Source organism: Hippocampus zosterae, chromosome 5 (genome assembly GCF_025434085.1).
Source record: "Hippocampus zosterae strain Florida chromosome 5, ASM2543408v3, whole genome shotgun sequence".
NCBI lineage: Eukaryota > Metazoa > Chordata > Actinopteri > Syngnathiformes > Syngnathidae > Hippocampus > Hippocampus zosterae.
The window spans coordinates 23,573,299-23,594,260 of NC_067455.1; the positions used below are offsets into that span (position 1 = coordinate 23,573,299).

Sequence of the window (20,962 nt, forward strand, 5' to 3'; positions counted from 1 at the left end):
TACCACCCCAATTATTCAGTACTGTGCGTGGTGTAGAGAGATTGGTCTCCCCCATGGGTTTGGGAGATTAACAGGGTCGCCGGTACACACGTGAAGACTCTACTTGACTCCGGGGGCAGTGTTTTCCTTGTATGTTCCAATAAAAGTCTGAATTGGTGGGAAGGGAGCTCGAGTGTGATCGCGGAGCAACTAACCGTCGTTCCCTCTCAGAGATCCGCTTCCACCGATATTGAAGACAATTTTCCTGTGTGCCGAGTCATTTCTTTAACTTTGTCCGAGAAAATTTCTGACAAGTCGTAATTGACTTTGTGATACCTTGAGAGTTTTTTCCCCTCCATTGATCTCAATGCTGTAATTACCGGTAATATTCTGATTTGATCATACCAAAGATAAAGTGCCGAAGGTTGGACAAAGGTATACTGTAGGTGTTAATGTTGATCATGCAATAAAATCTTACAACACAGCTGTAGTCGTTTGTGATCATTTCCCTGGGGCTCTGCAAAAACACAGCAAAGTCACAAAGCTTTTCTACTTTAACAAAATGGTGAAGCGTGATAGTATTTCCTGTGCAGTGATGAGAATCATATTTTATTTCTCGGTTTTATTCGTATTATTCATCATCCCATTTATTCTCACAACCGGACCAATTTACTTTGACGAAACAGCGTGCTTGGGGAAAAAGGAAAAACAGCGAGTTACTAAAAATAGAAACCAGAATAAGTTCAAATTGAGTGCATTGCAGTGTACTCCCTTACACCAAGTATTATCAGTAAAGCTGTCAAACGATCAACATATTTAATCAAATTTAAATTGCAAATGTCATAATTAACTCAAAATTAATCGTGATTACTCACACATTTTTTATCGTTTCTGAATTTCCTTTTGTATTTTTTTTGTCCTATTTTTCCATCGTTTTAATGCTCTCATCAACATGGAGTCATGGATCAGTTTTCTATGTACAAAATGCAAATATCTACTGAAACGATTTTCAATTTTACATGAGCACTTTTCACTTGGAGCTGTTATTCACACATTATCTCTCACACAATATTGCAATCTATCAACAACAGTGAAAAAAATATTTTGCCACACAACAGCTCTTTTTAGGGAATCAAAACAGAGCGATTATAAAGTGCACATCTAAGGTAAACTAGTACTCAGCCTATAGTGGATTTAAGCCATGGTTGCATACTTTGTTTTTCTCAAGTTTGCTTTGAACACAGCAGTCAGGCTATGTTGATTCTGTTGGTCCTTCTTGTACGGAAGTCTCTCTTTGATTTTGTGTAGACAACATTTCGGATGAGTACACTTGTTTCGAGGCACGACACAACACCGGAGACGTTTTATTTTCAGTGTGTTCGCTATGACTGCCCCACTGAACTCTCGACGTGCTTCAGCACACAGTCACTGTCAGAGGCACACAGAGAAGCTCCACCCCCTTTATTTATATGGACACGGAACACGGTAACCTTCCACACAAATAGTTCCAAACAAGTAACAATCGCGTAGGTGGCATACATCGTATTCGACAGGCTACCTGCTCTTTATTCACCAGAGGCTCATCAACCTAGTCTCTTATTTATCTCCCGAAACAGTGTCTTCTCCCGCTTGGTGTACCTTAGCCTTCTCCGCTACTTACAATCTCTGTACACAGTGAAGTCTTTATTCTGTTCATATTTAGTCATGGTGTATAACCTCCCATGGCCACAGCGTAGCTTGGCGTCCTTGTAACAATCATCTCCTGGAATTGGAATACTCTTGTATTATTATTAGGTTTGATGGTTAAGGTGTTATTCCTCTCTGTTAGTTGTGTTTGTTCAGACACTTGAAAGAAACAATGTAGAATGCTGTTGAAGGTATTTCCTGCTCACTGTGTTTACAATCACCTTTAGTGCCCCTCGACCCCCACCACTTTTAGGGCCCCCCTCCACAGGACATGTTTAACATCAAAAGAGGAACTGTTATCTCAAGTATCTGTGTTCCTGCCATCACACCAAATGGTAGGTAGTGGTGGTCTGGTCTCACCTCACCGCTCCCAACTTCTTCCAGCCACACCGGGTCAGATGACATGTTACTTTCTTTGTTTCTGGGATTTGCATGAGAGGCGTACCTCGCCGCCTCTCATTATCATATTGTCTCTTTATAATCTCATGAAGGTGTTTCTTTTACGCTTCCTGATTTAAATCTGGACCCCTCAGGAGCCCGAATCGATTCGTAAACTGCAGAAAATTAAAGTAAACCCTTAGAAGGAACTGTTCATCGCCTCCAGCCTTTATTTGGTTTACCAACATTCTCCTCATCCGAAATTAAAGACCACGCGGAGGAATAGGCCACTCTTCCCCCAACAGCAGCTTGTAATGGAGGCTCTCGCTGGCAATCCGTAGTGGAGTCGTTAGATGCTTGAATCGAGATGTGAACAATGTTGACAGGCTTGCATGTAGTAACCATAGATTTAGCTATGGCTTCAGCAAATATGTTCTTTGTCGTGTCATCCATTTTCTTCGCTTTGAAATGATCTATAGCTGTCTTAGACGAAGAGACGGAGTACTCACATCAGCTGTGTGGTTGGCCATTCAGTGGTATTTCAGACTCAACATGCTCTGATGATAGGTCAGTTTAGGACTGCAAAACATACAGGTAACTTTGATCTTGTCAGTGGAACTATCTGGCAACTTTTTAAAAGTAAACTTTCCATTCATAAACTCTTTAAGTATCCGTTTTCGGTGTCTCGTGCTGCTGTGGCTGGCAAAACAGCTATGGGCGTGGACTTCTGCAGCACACTTGTTTTGTTTCTGGATTATTTATAGAGCAACGTAAATTCCGCTGTGACGTATGCCGCGTTAATCTCGCGAGAAAAAACAGCTCTAATTATTAGCACAGTGTTTTTCTCCAATGAATACAATATTCAGCATTTTTTTACCTATTCATTTGTGGTTACTTACGAGCACAAGATAGCTTTTCATTGTGTTTTGTGTTGTCATTTTTCCATTTATTATTATTATTTTTGCCCTTTTTTCAGGCTGGTTTGTTTATTTATTTATTTTTTTTTACTGTGTTGGCATGTACTATAAGATCCCTCCTTTTAATTGATCATTTACATCAGTATACACAAATACATTCAGTGACAGTGTTTATTTGTTAGAATTCTCAAGGTCTTATGTGTCGGGTTTGCATGATTAGTGATACAAGTGATTAGTTCGAGGTTAATGGTCCCATAGAGAGTTGCTGTTATGAGGTGACTTGATGCGCGTGGCTTTCATTTGAGGATTCAGTTTGTGTGTGTGTGTGTTTCTTTGCTTTTCTGTCAATGACAATGATTTGCAAGTCTTGAGTGCTGTGTTAGCTTCTTTTTTGAACGATTTGAGTTTTCACATGTAGAATGCAAGTTTCTCTAGCAGGGCCTCTATGATATTGATAGTATCAACACTCAACAAGTATGCTGAATCCCCTTGATAGAAGGCCGGCAGAGTTATTACAGGACTGTATTGTTTGTTTAATTTGCTGCAGAGTTAATGATCGAGTGCACTGCTAGATATCGGCTCTGTAGACTGAGATATGAACAATCTGCAATGGGGAATACGTGACATTTTTCTTTCAAATTTGAGAAGAAGGATATTCAAAATGCTTTCATGACCAGGAAGTCGGCCAGGGCCCCTGAAGGACTGCGCCAAAATACTAAATACCACAGGTACAGTACATGTGTTTTCCAACACATTTCATTTTATGACATATAACGCCTGAGATAAACTCATCCCCGATTTACGAAATTCAGTCCCACATTGATTTTCTTTCCATGGTCGTGTGGTAACATGTGTGGCAATGCAGTTATGATGATATAACATCAATATTATATGAGTAAAGAGTTGTATTGGTCCTGGGTATGACGTTAAACTGCATCCAACTGGTCCTCCAGGTTGGGGGTTGGGCGTGAGGTTAACAACCTCACCCTGTAAAACAAAAACCTGTTACAGAAACGAAGAGAGGAAGCCATTCCGGTAAACCACGGCGAAGAAGAGACGGCACATCCTTGGCTGTGACGGGGGCGGGTGAAATCCAGCAGGAAGCCCGACCCCTGATGACCCCGATCAGCGAAGCTGCCTCAGCAGACGATAAAGACACCTTCTACAACCAGCTCCAGACTGTGCTTGAGGAGATCCCCAGACATGACATCAAAATGCTGATTGGAGACTTCAACGCAAAACTGGATAATGACAGAAGGGGCCTGAATGCCACAGTTGGACCACATGGGTCTGCGAGCTCCACGAACGACAACGTGGAGAGACTGTTGATGCTAACTAGGCCTCAGCATTGGCAACACCTTTTTTGAGCACAAACGGATTCACAAAGTAACCTGGGTTTCACCTGGTGGCGGGACCCGGAACGAACTGGACTACATCTGCATCAACACAAGGTGGTGCTCGTCATTGCTCGACGTTCGCTCCTACAGAGGTGCAGATGTGGGTTCAGACCACTTCCTTGTGGTGAGTAAAATCAAGCTGAAGCTGAAGAAGGTGAAGAAGGTGCAGCCCAAGAGACCTTACGCGGTGGACAAGCTAAAGAATAAAAACTTCTCAGAAAGCTTCTGTGAGGAGTTGAATAGGAAGCTCAAGGTATCACACAACCTTGCAAACATTGAGGAGCAGTGGAGTATGTTCTCTTGTGCCATTGCTGAAACTGCAGAAGCAGTTATAGGCAGAAAGACGGGTACCAACAAAGAGAGATGGATAACAGACAACACCTGGAAGTTGATTGATGAAAGGAAAGTGGCTAAGATAAAAAGAGAACAAAAGAGGAGGCTCAGGAGCTGGAGGATGGAAGATGAGGAGTGCTGACGCTTGGACAGGTCAGTGAAGAAGAGTTGCAGGAAGGATAAAAGACAGTGGCTAGAAGAGAAAGCAAGCGAGGCACAGGAAGCAGCAGAGAACAACGACACGACGACCCTATACAAGATCGTGCGGGAGCTAACCAACTCCAGGAGCAGCTCTAGCATGCCAATCAGGAGCAAGGATGGCAAGACACTCCTAAGCGACGAGGAGCAAGAAGCAAGATGGCTGGAACCCTTCAGGGAGGTTCTCAACCAACCAATGCCTCGCGTGCTCTTCAATTGCGATCAAGAGACACCAACTCCAGCTCTAAATATTACATTGAAAGAGATATCCGAGACTGAGGTTGCCAGAACAATCAAGGGCCTTAAGAACAACAAGGCACCGGGACTCGATGAGATAGCTGCGAGCTGTTGAAACATGGCCAAGATGCTGTTGTGGAGAGCCTTACCCACCTATTCAACCTGATTTGGCATGCTGAAGAGGTGGAGTCATGGGGTCATTGTCACGCTCCCTAAGAAGGGAAACCTCGCATACTGCAATAACTGGCGGGGCATTACACTGCTGTCAATCCCCAGCAAGGTATTCTGCAGTGTTCTGCTACATCGCCTTAAAGATGAAGTGGACAATATCTTGAGGGAAGAGCAAGCCGGTTTCAAGAAGGGAAGGGCTTGCGCCAAACAGATATTTACCCTTCGAAACATCATAGAGCAGTGCCAAGAACTTCAGATACCACTCATGATCAACTATATCGATTTCAAGAAAGCCTTCGACAGCATCCACCGGGAGTCACTGTGGCAGATCGTCCAGCTGTATGGTGTACCCCTCAAGTACATCAACATGTTCAGGTCATTGTACCACAACTCAACCTGTTGTGTCAAAACCAACAGTGGCACAACTGATGATTTTGACATTGTCACTGGGGGAAGACAGGGTTGCATTCTGTCACCCCTACCCTTCATCATCATAATTGACTCTGTGATGAGGAAGTCCATCACAGGAGCAAAAGTTGGTATTAAATGGGGAGGGAGCAGACTAGCTGACCTGGAATTTGCAGATGATTTGGCTACGTTAAGTCACACCCAGCCCGCACTCCAGGAGTTGACCTACAATCTGTATGAGCACGGAGTTAAGGTCGGTTTACAAATTAGCCAGGAAAAGACCAAGGCCATGGCCGTCGGACAGCACCAACACCTTCAACCACTCACTCTACACCAACATGACATAGAGTACATTGACAGCTTCACCTATCTTGGGAGCAACATCTCAAATACGGGTGGTGTGGAGAAAGACGTCAACAGTAGACTTGGTAAAGCTGCGGGAGTGTTCCAACGCCTCTGCAACATCTGGTAATCGAAAGCCATCACTACGACCACCAAGCTACGCATCTATATGTCAGTGTTATCCCAACAGCGATTTACGCCTGTGAGACATGGATGAAGACAGCCAACATTACCAACAAGTTAGATGTCTTCCATCGGCGTTGCCTGAGATCCATCCTGAGGATCTCATGGAGAGACCACATCACCAACGAGGAGGTGATGAAGAAGGCAGGAGTGGCTGAACTGTCAGACATTGTCTCTGAAACGAGAAGGAAAATGATCGGCCACATACTCCGACTGCCAAGAGAGAGACCGGCAAGTGTGGCCGTGGACTGGATGCCAGAGGGTGGAAAGAGGAAGAGAGGTAGGCCAAAGAAGACATGGAGACAGACTGCCAAAGAAGACCTCAGTGAGATGGAGCAAGAAGGGTCGCCAGTGACCGGAACAATGGAGGAAACTCGTCGCCCAATGTTCCAAATAGGAACGGGCGGAACTAAATAACTAACGAACTTACTAACGGGTTGTATAAGAGACATTATAATCTATTATCACAATGTGTAATAGTATCATACATGTAATAAATATCAATCGATAACTTTTTATTCATCCAAGTCAATACAACGTTCATCACAGTTCAACCTTAAAGTGTACCTGTGGTGTTTAGAAGGAAAAATATACATGGTTTATATAGAAAGCTTCATTTTGGTCACACTGGTTGTATTAAGCATATTCTCCCCGTGCCCGTGTGGGTTTTATTCGGGTACTCCGGTCCCCACACCACATTCAAACAACATGCGTGGCAGGTTGATGGAACATTCTAAATTACTGCTGCCCAAACTTTTGCTAAAATCTACTTTTTGATCAACCAACCTCCCGCGATCGACCCGTTACTCCCCATGTGAGCATACGCATGGACTTGTACACGCATGCCATGATGAACAACACCCATAATATCCCTCGGATTAATGAAACTGAAAAATAAAGCAGATACAAGAGTTTGTGAGTTTGTGAAAATGAATTCCTACCTACCTGGGTGGGAGACTTGACATTGATGCATGCAACGCACTTTTGCAGTCTGTTAACTATCGTTAGTCATGCGTATTGTTTTGAAATGCTTCTCTCAGTCCTCCAGAAGGCCATTTTTATTTTATCCATCCATTTATCCATTTTCTAATCCTCACAAGGGTCGGGGTGGCGGGGGGGGGGGGGGGGGGGGGGTGTGCTGGAGCCTAGCCCAGCCGTCTCCAGTGTACATTAACAAAAGTATATTCCTAACATACACACACATTTTTGTTTTTTGATTTAGAATCAGGCGATCGATGTAATGGGCACCCCTGCTCTAAATTGTCCCTAGGTGTGAGTATGAGTGTGAGCGCGGATGGTTGTTCGTCTCTGTGTGCTCTGCGATTGCCTGACACCCAGTTCAGGGTGTCCTCTGCCTATTGCCCGAAGGCTGCTAGGATAGGCTCCAGCACGGCCCGCGACCCCTGTGTGGATTAAAGCGGATCAGAAAATGGATGGATGGATGGATGGATGGATGGATGGATGGATGGATGGATTCAAGGAAGCTTATAATAGCTCACGGAACCTACTTGTCAAGACGAAATGACTTGCTCATTTGGGGCCAGCTCTGACAAATTCAGTTCAACATAAACAGACTTTACCACACTGTCTACATTGCTGCTTTAAATTGGGTTGATGTGGTTAGGTTAACCTTAACCAGTCCCACATGTCTGACTAGAAAATTACCATCACCATGTGCAAAGATTGTTAATTTTTAGTTTGTTTTATTATATGGTTTTATCTTTAGCTCTCCTTCTTTGCTACTCGTATCATTGTAATTAGTTTTCTTTGTGACATACATTGCCATGTAGACTAGAAAGTAAAAGTGGACATAACAAGAACTGGGTTGTGTACTGTGTGTGTTTGAATCAAAGATATTAACCTCAAAGCTGTAACATTTGAACTCAAAACTCTCAAGTGTAGCATCCTTCTAATTAATGACTCATTTTCAAGAGTTTTATTATTATTATTTTTTTGTCGGTTATCCTTCGAAAAAGAATTCAAAAACCAAGGTGGTGCCCCTCAAGGCGCTTGGGGTTAGTGCAGGCATTAAACTCAAGTCGCCCTCAATTACATAATTAATTGACCCGATTTATGTGACAAGATCTACACTATAACAGATAATTATTGTTTTTTTCCCCCAAGTTATCCTTATGGGCATTATTGGAGCAGTTTTATGTACTGAGGCACAAATAATCAAGATGTCATCCTTCTCCTCTTCCTGACTTGGCCCTGTCTCACCTCTTTTTTTTGTAGGCATTTCCACCCCATCATCATGTTGCCTTGCTCTCACTTCCACTCTGCTCCGCAACTGCCCTGGAAGCTCCACCCCCCCCCCCCCCCCCCCCACCCCACACTCGCCAATACTCCATGTCTTCCTATGACTCTACGAGGAGAAGAGAGGATCCCCAGAGGGCCTGCGTTTCACTCCCGCTGCCGCCTACACTGGCTTAATGAGGAGCCTGCGGGAAGGGGTGAGTGTCTCTGTGTATGTCTCAGTATGTCTGTTTGTGTGTGTGTGTGTGTGTGTGTGTGTGTGTGTGTGTGTGTATGTGTGTGTAGCTGTGACTAAGTCTCACTCTGTATGTGTGGGGAGGATGGGGGGGGTAACCCTATGAACAGTAATGATGAGGCAGCTGTGGGGGCCTCGAGCATTGTTTGCCAGCTGCAAGTCAAGGGCATACAGAGCAGTCCCATGCACACATCAGCATGCACGAATACACGCACGCACACATTTACCTGCATCAAACTCAGCCTGTATTGTTTAGTGGCCTGACCTCATCAGCAATTAGAGCCCCCAAACACATATACAGTAGATGGCACAAGCAAAAATATTGAGATTAATTTCATTTTTGCTCTATCTTTCTACTTTCTTTTTCTCCTTTCTATCTCCTCGCTTCCATTATTTTATTATACCCTGCTGACTGTATATCTTTGACATTAAACGTTAATCCATCTGACTCAGAATTGAGTCTTGTTTACTCAACAACAAAAATGACCCATACCACAAAAATTGTGTGTGTTCTACACATCAAAAATATCACTGTTTGGGTGGAATGGCCTAGCACATTTGAGATACAGTCGATGGACGGACATTGATAAGATGGTTGATGATGAATTCAGATGATTATTAATTATTTTGAAATACAAGTGACTGAGGAAAACAACGGGCGGTTAAAAATAGTGAGGAAGGAGGCACAGATATTATTTTGTGTCTCAAAGGTAAAAGGGGTCTTACCTGGGCAGCCGACCACAGCCGAATGAATATAGATGAAACTCTGGTCTGCACAGTTGTCAGCTTGTATCTACTGTTGCTTCATTACCACTGGGACAGAGGTGGACGTAGATGAGGTGGGGTGACAGGAGCAGAGAGTAGGGTTGAAGCCAAGAGAGAGGAGGTTGACTTATTTATCATTATTGAGCTGTGAGAGTGCGCTGTGCGCACACGCACGTATAAAACACACCCATGCACGTACACAATTGAAGGGACCAGATCTTCATCCTCAGACCCAACTTGTCTTTAGCTATCTTTTTCCTCCCTCTGAGGTTGTTCACCCCGCCTTCCATCATGTCTCTTTCTCACTTCTTGATGTGCTAGTTTTCCCATGAAAATACATTCATTCAGTAAGTCATTCATTTTTGACTGATTATCTTGTTTCAGTATTGCAGGAAAGCTGGTATCTGATTGGGCGAGAGGTGATGTACTCACAGCCCATTGCAGGGCACATACTGTATCTCAAGTGGGGGTACGCGTAACCGGGGGGTATGTGAAGGCACTTCTCGGAAATATATGAGATTTAAAATAGATCATCAATGCAAAAAATTTAATAAAAGCTTGATAACAATAGCTTTTATTAAATTTTCAAGAAAGAAATAAAAGATTGCAGAACTGATTGTCCCTTGTACCGTCCCTCTACGTAGAGATGTAAGTAAATCAACAGAGTAAATTGTTTTGCCGCAAACAACTTGCTTGTTAAAATTGTTGCCATCAACGTCAATAATTTATATTTTAAAGTTTGTCCAACTTAAATTACTACAAGTTTTGTTTTCTTTGCAGTGCAGAATAACTGTTCTAGAAGTAATTTCACCACTTTAAAAAATGTTGAAAAACAAAAATATGAAGTGGGGACCTAACATCGATTAGGGGAAAAGGCGTGTTTGAACATAAGGGTGTTTCCTTTGAGCAGCGATGCGATGCACACTTTAATGCTTTGGCATTTGTTTCAAATATGTTCTCTACCCCTGTACCTGAAAAAAAAAGATTTAAAAATAATTATTATTTACAAAAACCTCCCCGTGAGCCGTCACCTTACCGTGGTGGAGGGGTTTGTGTGCCCCAATGATCCTAGGAGCGAAGTTGTCTGGGGGGGGCTTTATGCCCCTGGCAGGGTCACCCATGGCAAACAGGTCCTAGGTGAGGAACCAGACAAAGCACGGCTAACAAAGCCCCTTATGAAAAATAAAATCGATGGTACTCAGTTTCCCTTGCCCGGACGCGGATCACGGGGGCCCCCTCTGGAGCCAGGCCTGGAGGTGGGGCTCGTTGGCGAGCGCCTGGTGGCCGGGCCTACACCCATGGGGCTCGGCCGGGCTCAGCCCGAAGAGGCAACGTGGGTGCCCCTTCTCATGGTCTCACCACCTGTGGGAGGGGTCAAAGGGGTCGGGTGCAATGCGAGCTGGGCGGCAGCCAAAGGCGGGGACCCTGGCGGTCCGATCCTCGGCTGCAGAAGCTAGCTCTTGGGACATGGAATGTCACCTCTCTGGCAGGGAAGGAGCCCGAGCTAGTGTGTGAGGCAGAGAAGTTCCGACTGGATATAGTCGGACTTGCCTCCACACACAGCCTAGGTTCTGGTACCAGTACTCTCTTCGAGGGGTTGGACTCTCTTTCACTCTGGAGTTGCTCACGGTGAGAGGCGCAGAGGAGGTGTGGGCATGCTCATTGCCCCCCGGCCTAGTGCCTGTACATTGGGGTTCACACCGGTGGATGAGAGGGTTGCACCCCTCCGCCTGTGGGTGGGGGGACGGGTCCTGACCGTTGTTTGTGCATATGCACCAAACAGCAGCTCAGCATACCCACCCTTTTTGGAGTCCTTGGATGGTGTGCTGGAGAGTACTCCTGCTGGGGACTCTCTTGTTCTACTGGGGGACTTCAATGCTCACGTGGGCAATGACAGTGAGACCTGGAGGGGCGTGATTGGGAGGAACGGCCCCCCGATCAGAACTCGAGTGGTGTTTTGTTATTGGACCTCTGTGCTCATCACCGACTGTCCATAACGAACACCTTGTTCAAACATAAGGGTGTCCACATGTGCACTTGGCACCAGGACACCCTAGGCTGCAGTTCGATGATCGACTTTGTAGTTGTATCATCGGATTTGCGGCCGCATGTTCTGGACACTCGGGTGAAGAGAGGGGCGGAGCTGTCAACTGATCACCACCTGGTGGTGAGTAGGCTCCGATGGTGGGGGAAGATGTCGGTCCGTCCTGGCAGACCCAAACATATTGTGAGGGTTTGTTGGGAGCGTCTGGCGGACTCCCCTGTCAGAAGGAGTTTCAACTCCCACCTCCGACAGAGCTTTTCCCATGTTCCGGGGGAGACGGGGGACATTGAGTCAGAGTGGACCATGTTCCGTGCCTCTATTGTTGAGGCGGCCAATCTGAGTTGTGGCCGTAAGGTGGTTGGTGCCTGTCGTGGCGGCAACCCTCGTACCCGCTGGTGGACACCAGCAGTAAGGGATGCCGTCAAGCTGAAGGAGAGTCCTATCGAGCTTTTATGGCCTGTGGGACCCCAGAGGCAGCTGACAGGTATCGACTGGCCAAGCGGAACGCAGCTTTGGTGGTCGCCGAGGCAAAAACCCGAGCATGGGAAGAGTTCGGTGAGGCCATGGAAGCCGACTTCCGGACGGCTTCGAGGAAATTCTGGTCCACCATCCGACGTCTCAGGAGGGGGAAGCAGTGCACCACTGTGTACAGTGGGGATGGGGCGCTGCTGACTTCGACTCGGGACGTTGTGAACCGGTGGGCAGAGTACTTCGAAGACCTCCTCAACTCCACCAACACGCCTTCCTTGGTGGAAGCAGAGCCTGGGGACTCTGAGGTGGGCTCTCCTATCTCTGTGGTTGAAGTCACCGATGTAGTTAAAAAGCTCCTCGTGGCAAGGCCCCAGGGGTGGATGAGATCCGCCCGGAGTTCCTCAAGGTTCTGGATGTTGTGGGGCTGTCCTGGTTGACACGCCTCTGCAACATCGCGTGGTCAACGGGGAGAGTGCCTCTGGATTGGCAGACCGGGGTGGTAGTCCCTCTTTTTCAAAAGGGGGGCCGGAGGGTGTGTTCCAACTACAGAGGGATTACACTCCTCAGCCTCCCTGGTAAGGTCTATTCAGGGGTGCTGGAGAGGAGGGTCCGTCAGGAAGTCGAACCTCACATTGAGGAGGAGCAGTGTGGTTTTCGTCCCGGCCGTGGAACAGTGGACCGGCTCTACACCCTTAGCAGGGTTCTCGAGGGCATGTGGGAATTAGCCAACCAGTCTACATGTGTTTTGTGGACTTGGAGAAGGCGTTTGACCGTGTCCCTCGGGGAGTTCTGTGGGGGTGCTTCGTGGGTATGGAGTACCGAACCCCCTGATACTGGCTGTTCGGTCACTATAACACCGATGTCAGCGTTTGGTTCGCATTGCCGGCAGTAAGTCGGAATCGTTTCCAGTGACGGTAGGACCCGCCAAGGTTGCCCTTTGTCGCCGATTCTGTTCATAACCTTTATGGACAGAATTTCTAGGCGCAGCCGAAGCGTTGAGGGGGTCCGTTTTACTGGCCTCAGTATTGCATCCCTGCTTTTTGCAGATGATGTGGTGCTGTTGGCTCCTTCAAACAGGGCTCTCCAACTCTCACTGGAGTGTTTCGCAGCCGAGTGTGAAGCGGTTGGGATGAAAATCAGCACCTCCAAATCTGAAACCATGGTCCTCAGTCGGAAAAGGGTGGAGTGCCCCCTCTGGGTCGGGGGGGAGATCTTGCCCCAAGTGGAGGAGTTTAAGTATCTTGGGGTCTTGTTCACGAGTGAGGGCAGGAGGGAGCGAGAGATCGACAGGCGGATCGGTGCAGCGTCTGCTGTGATGCGGACGTTATATCGGTCTGTCGTGGTGAAGAAGGAGCTGAGCCAAAGGGCGAAGCTCTCAATTTACCGGTCGATCTACGTTCCAACCCTCATCTATGGTCACGAGCTATGGGTCGTGACCGAAAGAACGAGATCCCGGATACAAGCGGCCGAAATGAGTTTTCTCCGCAGGGTGTCGGGCTGGAGGGGAGAGCTGGAAGAAGTAGCTAGGGAGAGGGAAGTCTGGGCTTCCCTGCTGAAGCTGTTGCCCCGGCGACCCGGCCCCGGATAAGCGGTAGAAGATGGATGGATGGATGGATGAATGGATGGATATTATTTACAAAAAATACTTAAAAGACATTTTATTATGGTACAGTGAAGTTCTGCCCCACTGCTAGCTACAATATTCAAGATACCACCGTACCGTGGTGGAGGGGTTTGTGTGTCCCAATGATCCTAGAAGCTAAGTTGTCTGGGGCTTTATGCCCCTGGCAGGGTCACCCATGGCAAACAGGTTCGAGGTGAGGGGCCAGACAAAGCACGGCTCAAAAGACCCCAATGACGACAAAAATAAATGGATCTAGGTTTCCCTTGCCCGGACGCGGGTCACCGGGGCCCCCCTCTGGAGCCAGGCCTGGAGGTGGGGCTCGTTGGCAGGCGCCTGGTGGCCGGGCTTACACCCATGGGGCCCGGCCGGGCACAGCCCGAAGAGGCAACGTGGGTCCCCCTTCCCATGGGCTCACCACCCATGAGAGGGGCCAAAGGGGTCGGGTGCAATGCGAGCTGGGCGGCAGCCAAAGGCGGGGACCCTGGCGGTCCGATCCTCGGCTGCAGAAGCTAGCTCTTGGGACATGGAATGTCACCTCTCTGGCAGGGAAGGAGCCCGAGCTGGTGTGTGAGGCAGAGAATTTCCGACTGGATATAGTCGGACTTGCCTCCACACACAGCCTGGGTTCTGGTACCAGTTCTCTCGAGAGGGGTTGGACTCTCTTCCACTCTGGAGTTGCTCACGGTGAGAGGCGCAGAGCAGGTGTGGGCATACTCATTGCCCCCCGGCTCAGTGCCTGTACATTGGGGTTCACACCAGTAGACGAGAGGGTTGCCTCCCTCCGCCTTCGGGTGGGTGGACGGGTCCTGACTGTTGTTTGTGCATATGCACCAAACAGCAGCTCAGCATACCCACCCTTTTTGGAGTCCTTGGAGGGTGTGCTGGAGAGTACTCCTGCTGGGGACTCCCTTGTTCTGCTGGGGGACTTCAATGCTCACGTGGGCAATGACAGTGATACCTGGAGGGGCGTGATTGGGAGGAACGGCCCCCCCGATCAAAACCCGAGTGGTGTTTTGTTATTGGACTTCTGTGCTCGCCACGGATTGTCCATAACGAACACCTTGTTCAAGCATAAGGGTGTCCATATGTGCACTTGGCACCAGGACACCCTAGGCCGCAGTTCGATGATCGACTTTGTAGTTGTATCATCGGATTTGCGGCCGCATGTTCTGGACACTCGGGTGAAGAGAGGGGCGGAGCTGTCAACTGATCACCACCTGGTGGTGAGTAGGCTCCGATGGTGGGGGAAGATGCCGGTCCGTCCTGGCAGACCCAAACGTATAGTGAGGGTTTGTTGGGAACGTCTGGCGGAATCCCCTGTCAGAAGGAGTTTCAACTCCCACCTCCGACAGAGCTTTTCCCATGTTCCGGGGGAGACGGGGGACATTGAGTCCGAGTGGACCATGTTCCGTGCCTCTATTGTTGAGGCGGCCAATCTGAGTTGTGGCCGTAAGGTGGTTGGTGCCTGTCGTGGCGGCAATCCTCGTACTCGCTGGTGGACACCAGCAGTAAGGGATGCCGTCAAGCTGAAGAAGGAGTCCTATCGAGCCTTTATGGCCTGTGGGACCCCAGAGGCAGCTGACGGGTATCGACTGGCCAAGCGGACCGCGGCTTCGGTGGTCACCGAGGCAAAAACCCGAGCGTGGGAAGAGTTCGGTGAGGCCATGGAAGCCGACTTCCGGACGGCTTCGAGGAAATTCTGGTCCACCATCCGACGTCTCAGGAGGGGGAAGCAGTGCACCACTAACACTGTGTACAGTGGGGATGGGGCACTGCTGACTTCGACTCGGGACGTTGTGAACCGGTGGGCAGAGTACTTCGAAGACCTCCTCAACTCCACCAACACGCCTTCCTTTGAGGAAGCAGAGCCTGGGGACTCTGAGGTGGGCTCTCCTATCTCTGTGGTTGAAGTCACCGATGTGGTTAAAAAGCTCCTCGGTGGCAAGGCCCCAGGGGTGGATGAGATCCGCCCGGAGTTCCTCAAGGCTCTGGATGTTGTGGGGCTGTCCTGGTTGACACGCCTCTACAACATCGCGTGGTCAACAGGGAGAGTGCCTCTGGATTGGCAGACCGGGGTGGTAGTCCCTCTTTTTAAAAAGGGGGACCGGAGGGTGTGTTCCAACTACAGAGGGATCACACTCCTCAGCCTCCCTGGTAAGGTCTATTCAGGGGTGCTGGAGAGGAGGGTCCGTCAGGAAGTCGAGCCTCAGATTGAGGAGGAGCAGTGTGGTTTTCGTCCCGGCCGTGGAACAGTGGACCGGCTCTACACCCTTAGCAGGGTTCTCGAGGGCATGTGGGAATTAGCCAACCAGTCTACATGTGTTTTGTGGACTTGGAGAAGGCGTTTGACCGTGTCCCTCGGGGAGTTCTGTGGGGGGTGCTTCGTGGGTATGGGGTACCGAACCCCCTGATACGGGCTGTTCGGTCACTATACCACCGATGTCAGAGTTTGGTTCGCATTGCCGGCAGTAAGTCGGAACCGTTTCCAGTGGGGGTAGGACTCCGCCAAGGCTGCCCTTTGTCGTCGATTCTGTTCATAACCTTTATGGACAGAATTTCTAGGCGCAGCCGAAGCGTTGAGGGAGTCTGTTTTGGGGGCCTCAGTATTACATCCCTGCTTTTTGCAGATGATGTGGTGCTGTTGGCTCCTTCAAACGGGGCTCTACAACTCTCACTGGAGCGTTTCGCAGCCGAGTGTGAAGCGGTTGGGATGAAAATCAGCACCTCCAAATCTGAAACCATGGTCCTCAGTCGGAAAAGGGTGGATTGCCCCCTCCGGGTCGGGGAGGAGATATTACCCCAAGTGGAGGAGTTTAAGTATCTTGGGGTCTTGTTCACGAGTGAGGGCAGGAGGGAGCGAGAGATCGACAGGCGGATCGGTGCAGCGTCTGCTGTGATGCGGACGTTGTATCGGTCTGTCGTGGTGAAGAAGGAGCTGAGCCAAAGGGCGAAGCTCTCAATTTACCGGTCGATCTACGTCCCAACCCTCATCTATGGCCACGAGCTATGGGTCGTGACCGAAAGAACGAGATCCCGGATACAAGCGGCCGAAATGAGTTTTCTCCGCAGGGTGTCCGGGCTCTCCCTTAGCGATAAGGTGAGGAGCTCGGTCATCCGGGAGGGGCTCAGAGTCGAGCCGCTTCTCCTCCACATCGAGAGGAGCCAGATGAGGTGGCTTGGGCATCTGATTCGGATGCCTCCTGAGCGCCTCCCTGGTGAGGTGTTCCGGGCATGTCCCACCGGGAGGAGACCCCGAGGAAGACCCAGGACACGCTGGAGAGACTACGTCACCCAGCTGGCCTGGGAACGCCTCGGAACCCCCCGGGGAGAGCTGGAAAAAGTAGCTAGGGAGAGGGAAGTCTGGGCTTCCCTGCTAAAGCTGCTGCCCCCGCGACCCGGCCCCGGATAAGCGGTAGATGATGGATGGATGGATGGATATATAGTGTCAATCTAAACAGCATGATTATTTTGGTCAAGGCGGAATTGTAGTTCTCTCAATAGGAGCTCATTAGACAGAGATGGTTTGTCTGTTGTTGAAGCTCATGGGTTTGTTATATGAGTGCTAACCTCATTAACATATATATTTTTTAATGAAGTCATTAAGATTGCGTGCTTTTCATATATATTTATTTGCAGTGTCTCATGTTCATGTCTGAGGGGAAAAAGATTTCATGTGTTGAATACAAATCCAGTACTACACTGTGTTTAGTACATGACAACAATGAGATACAGTGCCAAGGCCTTGTCTAATGCGCTCCGGGCAATGTGGTTTTGATGAATTCTTTGACCCACCACATCACCCCTGGCCACACTCCACTGCTGTCGAGAGTTTTCCTCATTTATAAATATGTCACCGGAGGGAGGGCGAGGTATTGTTGTGCACGAAGGGTACCCGTCCATTGAGAACGTGGTGGTTTTACCAGCAGAAAGGCGGATGGCAGATACTGTAGTGACGGGGGAAGAGGAAGCAGGATTGGTGTACTGGGAGATGGGGAGGAGATGGCAGGGATTCACAGAGAGTTCTACTTGTGTAGGAGTGGGGGTTTTATGGAGTGAAAGGCAGGTTTCCAGGCCACACTCGAGCTGGAGGAAATTGTTTATGAGTCTAAAATCCTGCTTCTGCTGTCTGATGAAAAGGCCCTGTGCATGTGTGTGTGTGTGTGTGTGTGTGTGTGTGTGTGTGTGTGTGTGTATGTGTGTGTGTGAGTACTAATGTATGAATGATTTACTACATTCCAGTAAGGCTGAATGATTTTGAAAAATAATTTATCAGCGATTTGTTTCGTACAATTTTTCATCAGTGCTACTAGGGGGCCACATTGGACCATGCACTCCCTAACTAGATAAAGATGACCGAGATATAGGTATGTATGTGCAAAAATATGGGCTCTGAATATATTTCATTTTCAATTGTTTTAATAATGAAAGATTCAATGTTCTAACCCAATAACAAAAGATTTGAACCAAGCAGCAAAATAACATACAAAAATATGTTTCCATCGCAAAGCGCTGCATGTGTAGTGTGTGTGTGTGTGTGTGTGTGTGTGTGTGTGTGTGTATGTATAAAATATATTATCCTTTTTTTTCATTCATTCATCATTCGAACCGCTTTATCCTCACTGGGGTTGCAAGGGGTACTACAGCCTATCCCAGTTGGGCAGTAGGCGGGGGACACCCCGAATTGGTTGACAGCCTATTGCAGGGCACACAGAGACGAACAACCATGCACACCCACACCCAGGGACAATTTAGAGTGACCAATCAGCCTGCCATGCATGTTTTTGGAATGTGGGAGGTAACCGGAGTAACCGGAGAAAACCCACGCAGGCCCGGGCAAACTCCACACAGGGAGGCCGGAGCTGGAATTGGAATCTGCCATTCTGCCGTCCCTCTGCACTGTGAATTCGACGGGCCAACCACTGGACTACCGGGCCACCCTGTATAAAATATATATAAATTCCTCATCTCACCCCCCCTCCGGTGGTGTCCGTCCCTCATTCAGCTCGGGTCCTCTACCAGAGGCCAGGAAGCTTGAGGCTTCTGTGCAGTATCCTTGCTGTTCACAGCACTGCACATTTCTGGACTGAGATGTCCGATGTTGTTCCCGGGATCTGTTGCAACCACTCATCTAGTTTGGGGGGTCACTGCCCTGAGTGCTCCGACCACCACAGGCAGAACTGTCACCTTCATCTTCCATGCTCTCTGCAGCTCCTCTCTGAGCCCTTGGTATTTCTCGAATTTCTCGTGTTCCTTCTTTCTGATGTTTCCATCACTTGGGACCGTTACATCCACTACAACGGCTTTCCTCTGCCCTTTATCTATGATCACGATATCTGGTTGATTCGCCATTACCATCTTGTCAGTCTGGATCTGGAAGTCCCACAGGATCTTCGCTCTGTCATTCTCCACCACCTTCGGAGGTGTTTCCCATTTTGACCTTGAGGTTTCCAGTCCATACTCCGCACAGATGTTTCGGTAGACAATGCCAGCCACCTGGTTATGGCGTTCCATGTAGGCTTTCTCTGCCAGCATCTTACACCCTGCACTTATGTGTTGGATCGTCTCAGGTGCCTCTTTGCACAACCTACACCTTGGGTCTTGTCTGGTGTGGTATATCTGGGCCTCAATGGCTCTGGTTCTCAGGGCCTGCTCCTGAGCAGCCAGGATGAGTGCCTCTGTGCTGTCCTTCAGGCCAGCCCTCTCTAGCCACTGATAGGACTTCTTGAGATCGGCCACTTCAGTTATGGTCCGGTGGTACATCGCGTGTAGGGGCTTGTCCTCCCATGATGGTCCCTCTTCCAGCGCCTCATTTTCTGTTCCCCATTGTCTGAGACATTCTCTGAGTACGTCATCCGTTGGAGCCTTCTCCTTGATGTATTCACGGAGCTTGGATGTTTCATCCTGGACAGTGGCTCTCACACTTATTAGTCCCCGGCCTCCTTCCTTTCGACTTCCGTACAGTCTCAGGGTGCTGGATTTGGGATGGAACCCTCTATGCATGGTTAGGAGCTTTCGGGTCTTAACGTCCGTGGTCTGAATCTCTTCCTTTGGCCACCTTATTATTCCTGCAGGGTATCTGATCACTGGCAGGGCATAGCTGTTTATTGCCTGGGTCTATATATATATATATATATATATAGACGATTCCTCGTGTAAGGAAGGCGAGAGGAGTCAAGTGGCGCATTCAAATGCGCTCAGTTTGGTCGAGAGCCGATTTTCCATCACAAAAAAAATCGAAATTTTTGGTCGAAAACTCATTTGTTCGAGAACAGAGATGTTCGAAAACCGAGGTTTGACGGTTGCTGAATAGAGCACGGTCAAACAGACTGCATCTGTTTTTAATAACTTTCAACTGAAAGTGCAAAGTAAAAGAAATCAACATTTATCGCCAACACCAGCAGGTTCTGCATTGTCCGCCAGGGGTTTGAAAACGTGCCTTCATTAAGTGAAGTGTAAAACTCAGTTTAAGAGACTTTAAGTTCTCTGTTGAGGCAGAGTCAGACTTGAGAGCCATCTGTTCCAATTGCAGCTCCTACGGCGCTGTTTCAGGGTTTTTGACGCCAGCTGAAGTGATTTACCATTTTTTTTTTTTCAAAATCAGAGAGCCGACCGCAGAATTTTATTTACAGGTTGTCCAGTGATTTGCAGTATTTCTGTTTCAGGTGAACTCTTTTCTGCATGGCTAGTGTGGTGAAAAAGAGCAAAAGATTAGTTTGAAATTTGTCTGCAGAATAAAATGAGCTCAGATTTGAAGGCTTTCACATTTGTGTACGTTGCACACAAATTGATCTTTGTTCAAGGTCATTCATGTGTGAAAATATTTCCACAGCAAAAGTCAGAAAGCCAGTTCACATCTCAATTTGGGGAATTCCTCGGATTTTCCCGTTAACTGTAAAAATGAAAAATTTCCTCTTTGAGCTTCCACACCCGTTGAAACACTTTTCCTAAACTTAACCAGCAGACACGAGAATGGTAAATCCTGCTGATCTGCATCGCTTTCCTCCGAGAATGGAATGAACTGATAATGAATGATGATGTCTTGCTCCGATGAAGTTGACAACTTTTACAAAGTGACCCATGACATGATTTAGCTGCAATACAGACCTAGACAGAGACTCTGATGCAGTAAAGGAAAATAAGATCCTGCTCAGGATTTTGTGCTTTGACTTTGTCCCACATTCTTTTCAGCAGTTGGCTGTTTTTTTTCCAGTTAAATTTGACGATCCATTCATTGTGACACTGGCAAATGTACCCCCGGGTAGCTCCATTCTCTTGATGACAGTAGACACCTGTTCATACAAGTTCTCTTTTTGAGCTTTTCCCTCCAACGTCTCCATG

General features: G+C 48.1%; 1 protein-coding gene and 1 long non-coding RNA gene across 2 annotated transcripts in view; both read left to right on the forward strand.

Moving 5' to 3' along the window:
- The first annotated feature begins 1,710 nt into the window (after positions 1-1,710).
- LOC127600380 (uncharacterized) lies at positions 1,711-2,257 on the forward strand. Its single transcript, XR_007962320.1, has 2 exons — positions 1,711-2,058; positions 2,199-2,257. It is a non-coding gene; the product is annotated as an uncharacterized LOC127600380 (long non-coding RNA).
- An 11,461-nt stretch (positions 2,258-13,718) lies between these two features.
- The window catches only part of LOC127600262 (uncharacterized), an 83,041-nt gene continuing 75,797 nt past the window's right edge, over positions 13,719-20,962 (forward strand). Inside the window, exon 1 of the mRNA XM_052064700.1 lies at positions 13,719-16,071. Coding sequence (XP_051920660.1) covers positions 13,855-16,035 — 2,181 coding nt within the window. The 5' untranslated portion in view covers positions 13,719-13,854 and the 3' untranslated portion in view covers positions 16,036-16,071. The remainder of the gene's footprint in view (positions 16,072-20,962) is intronic.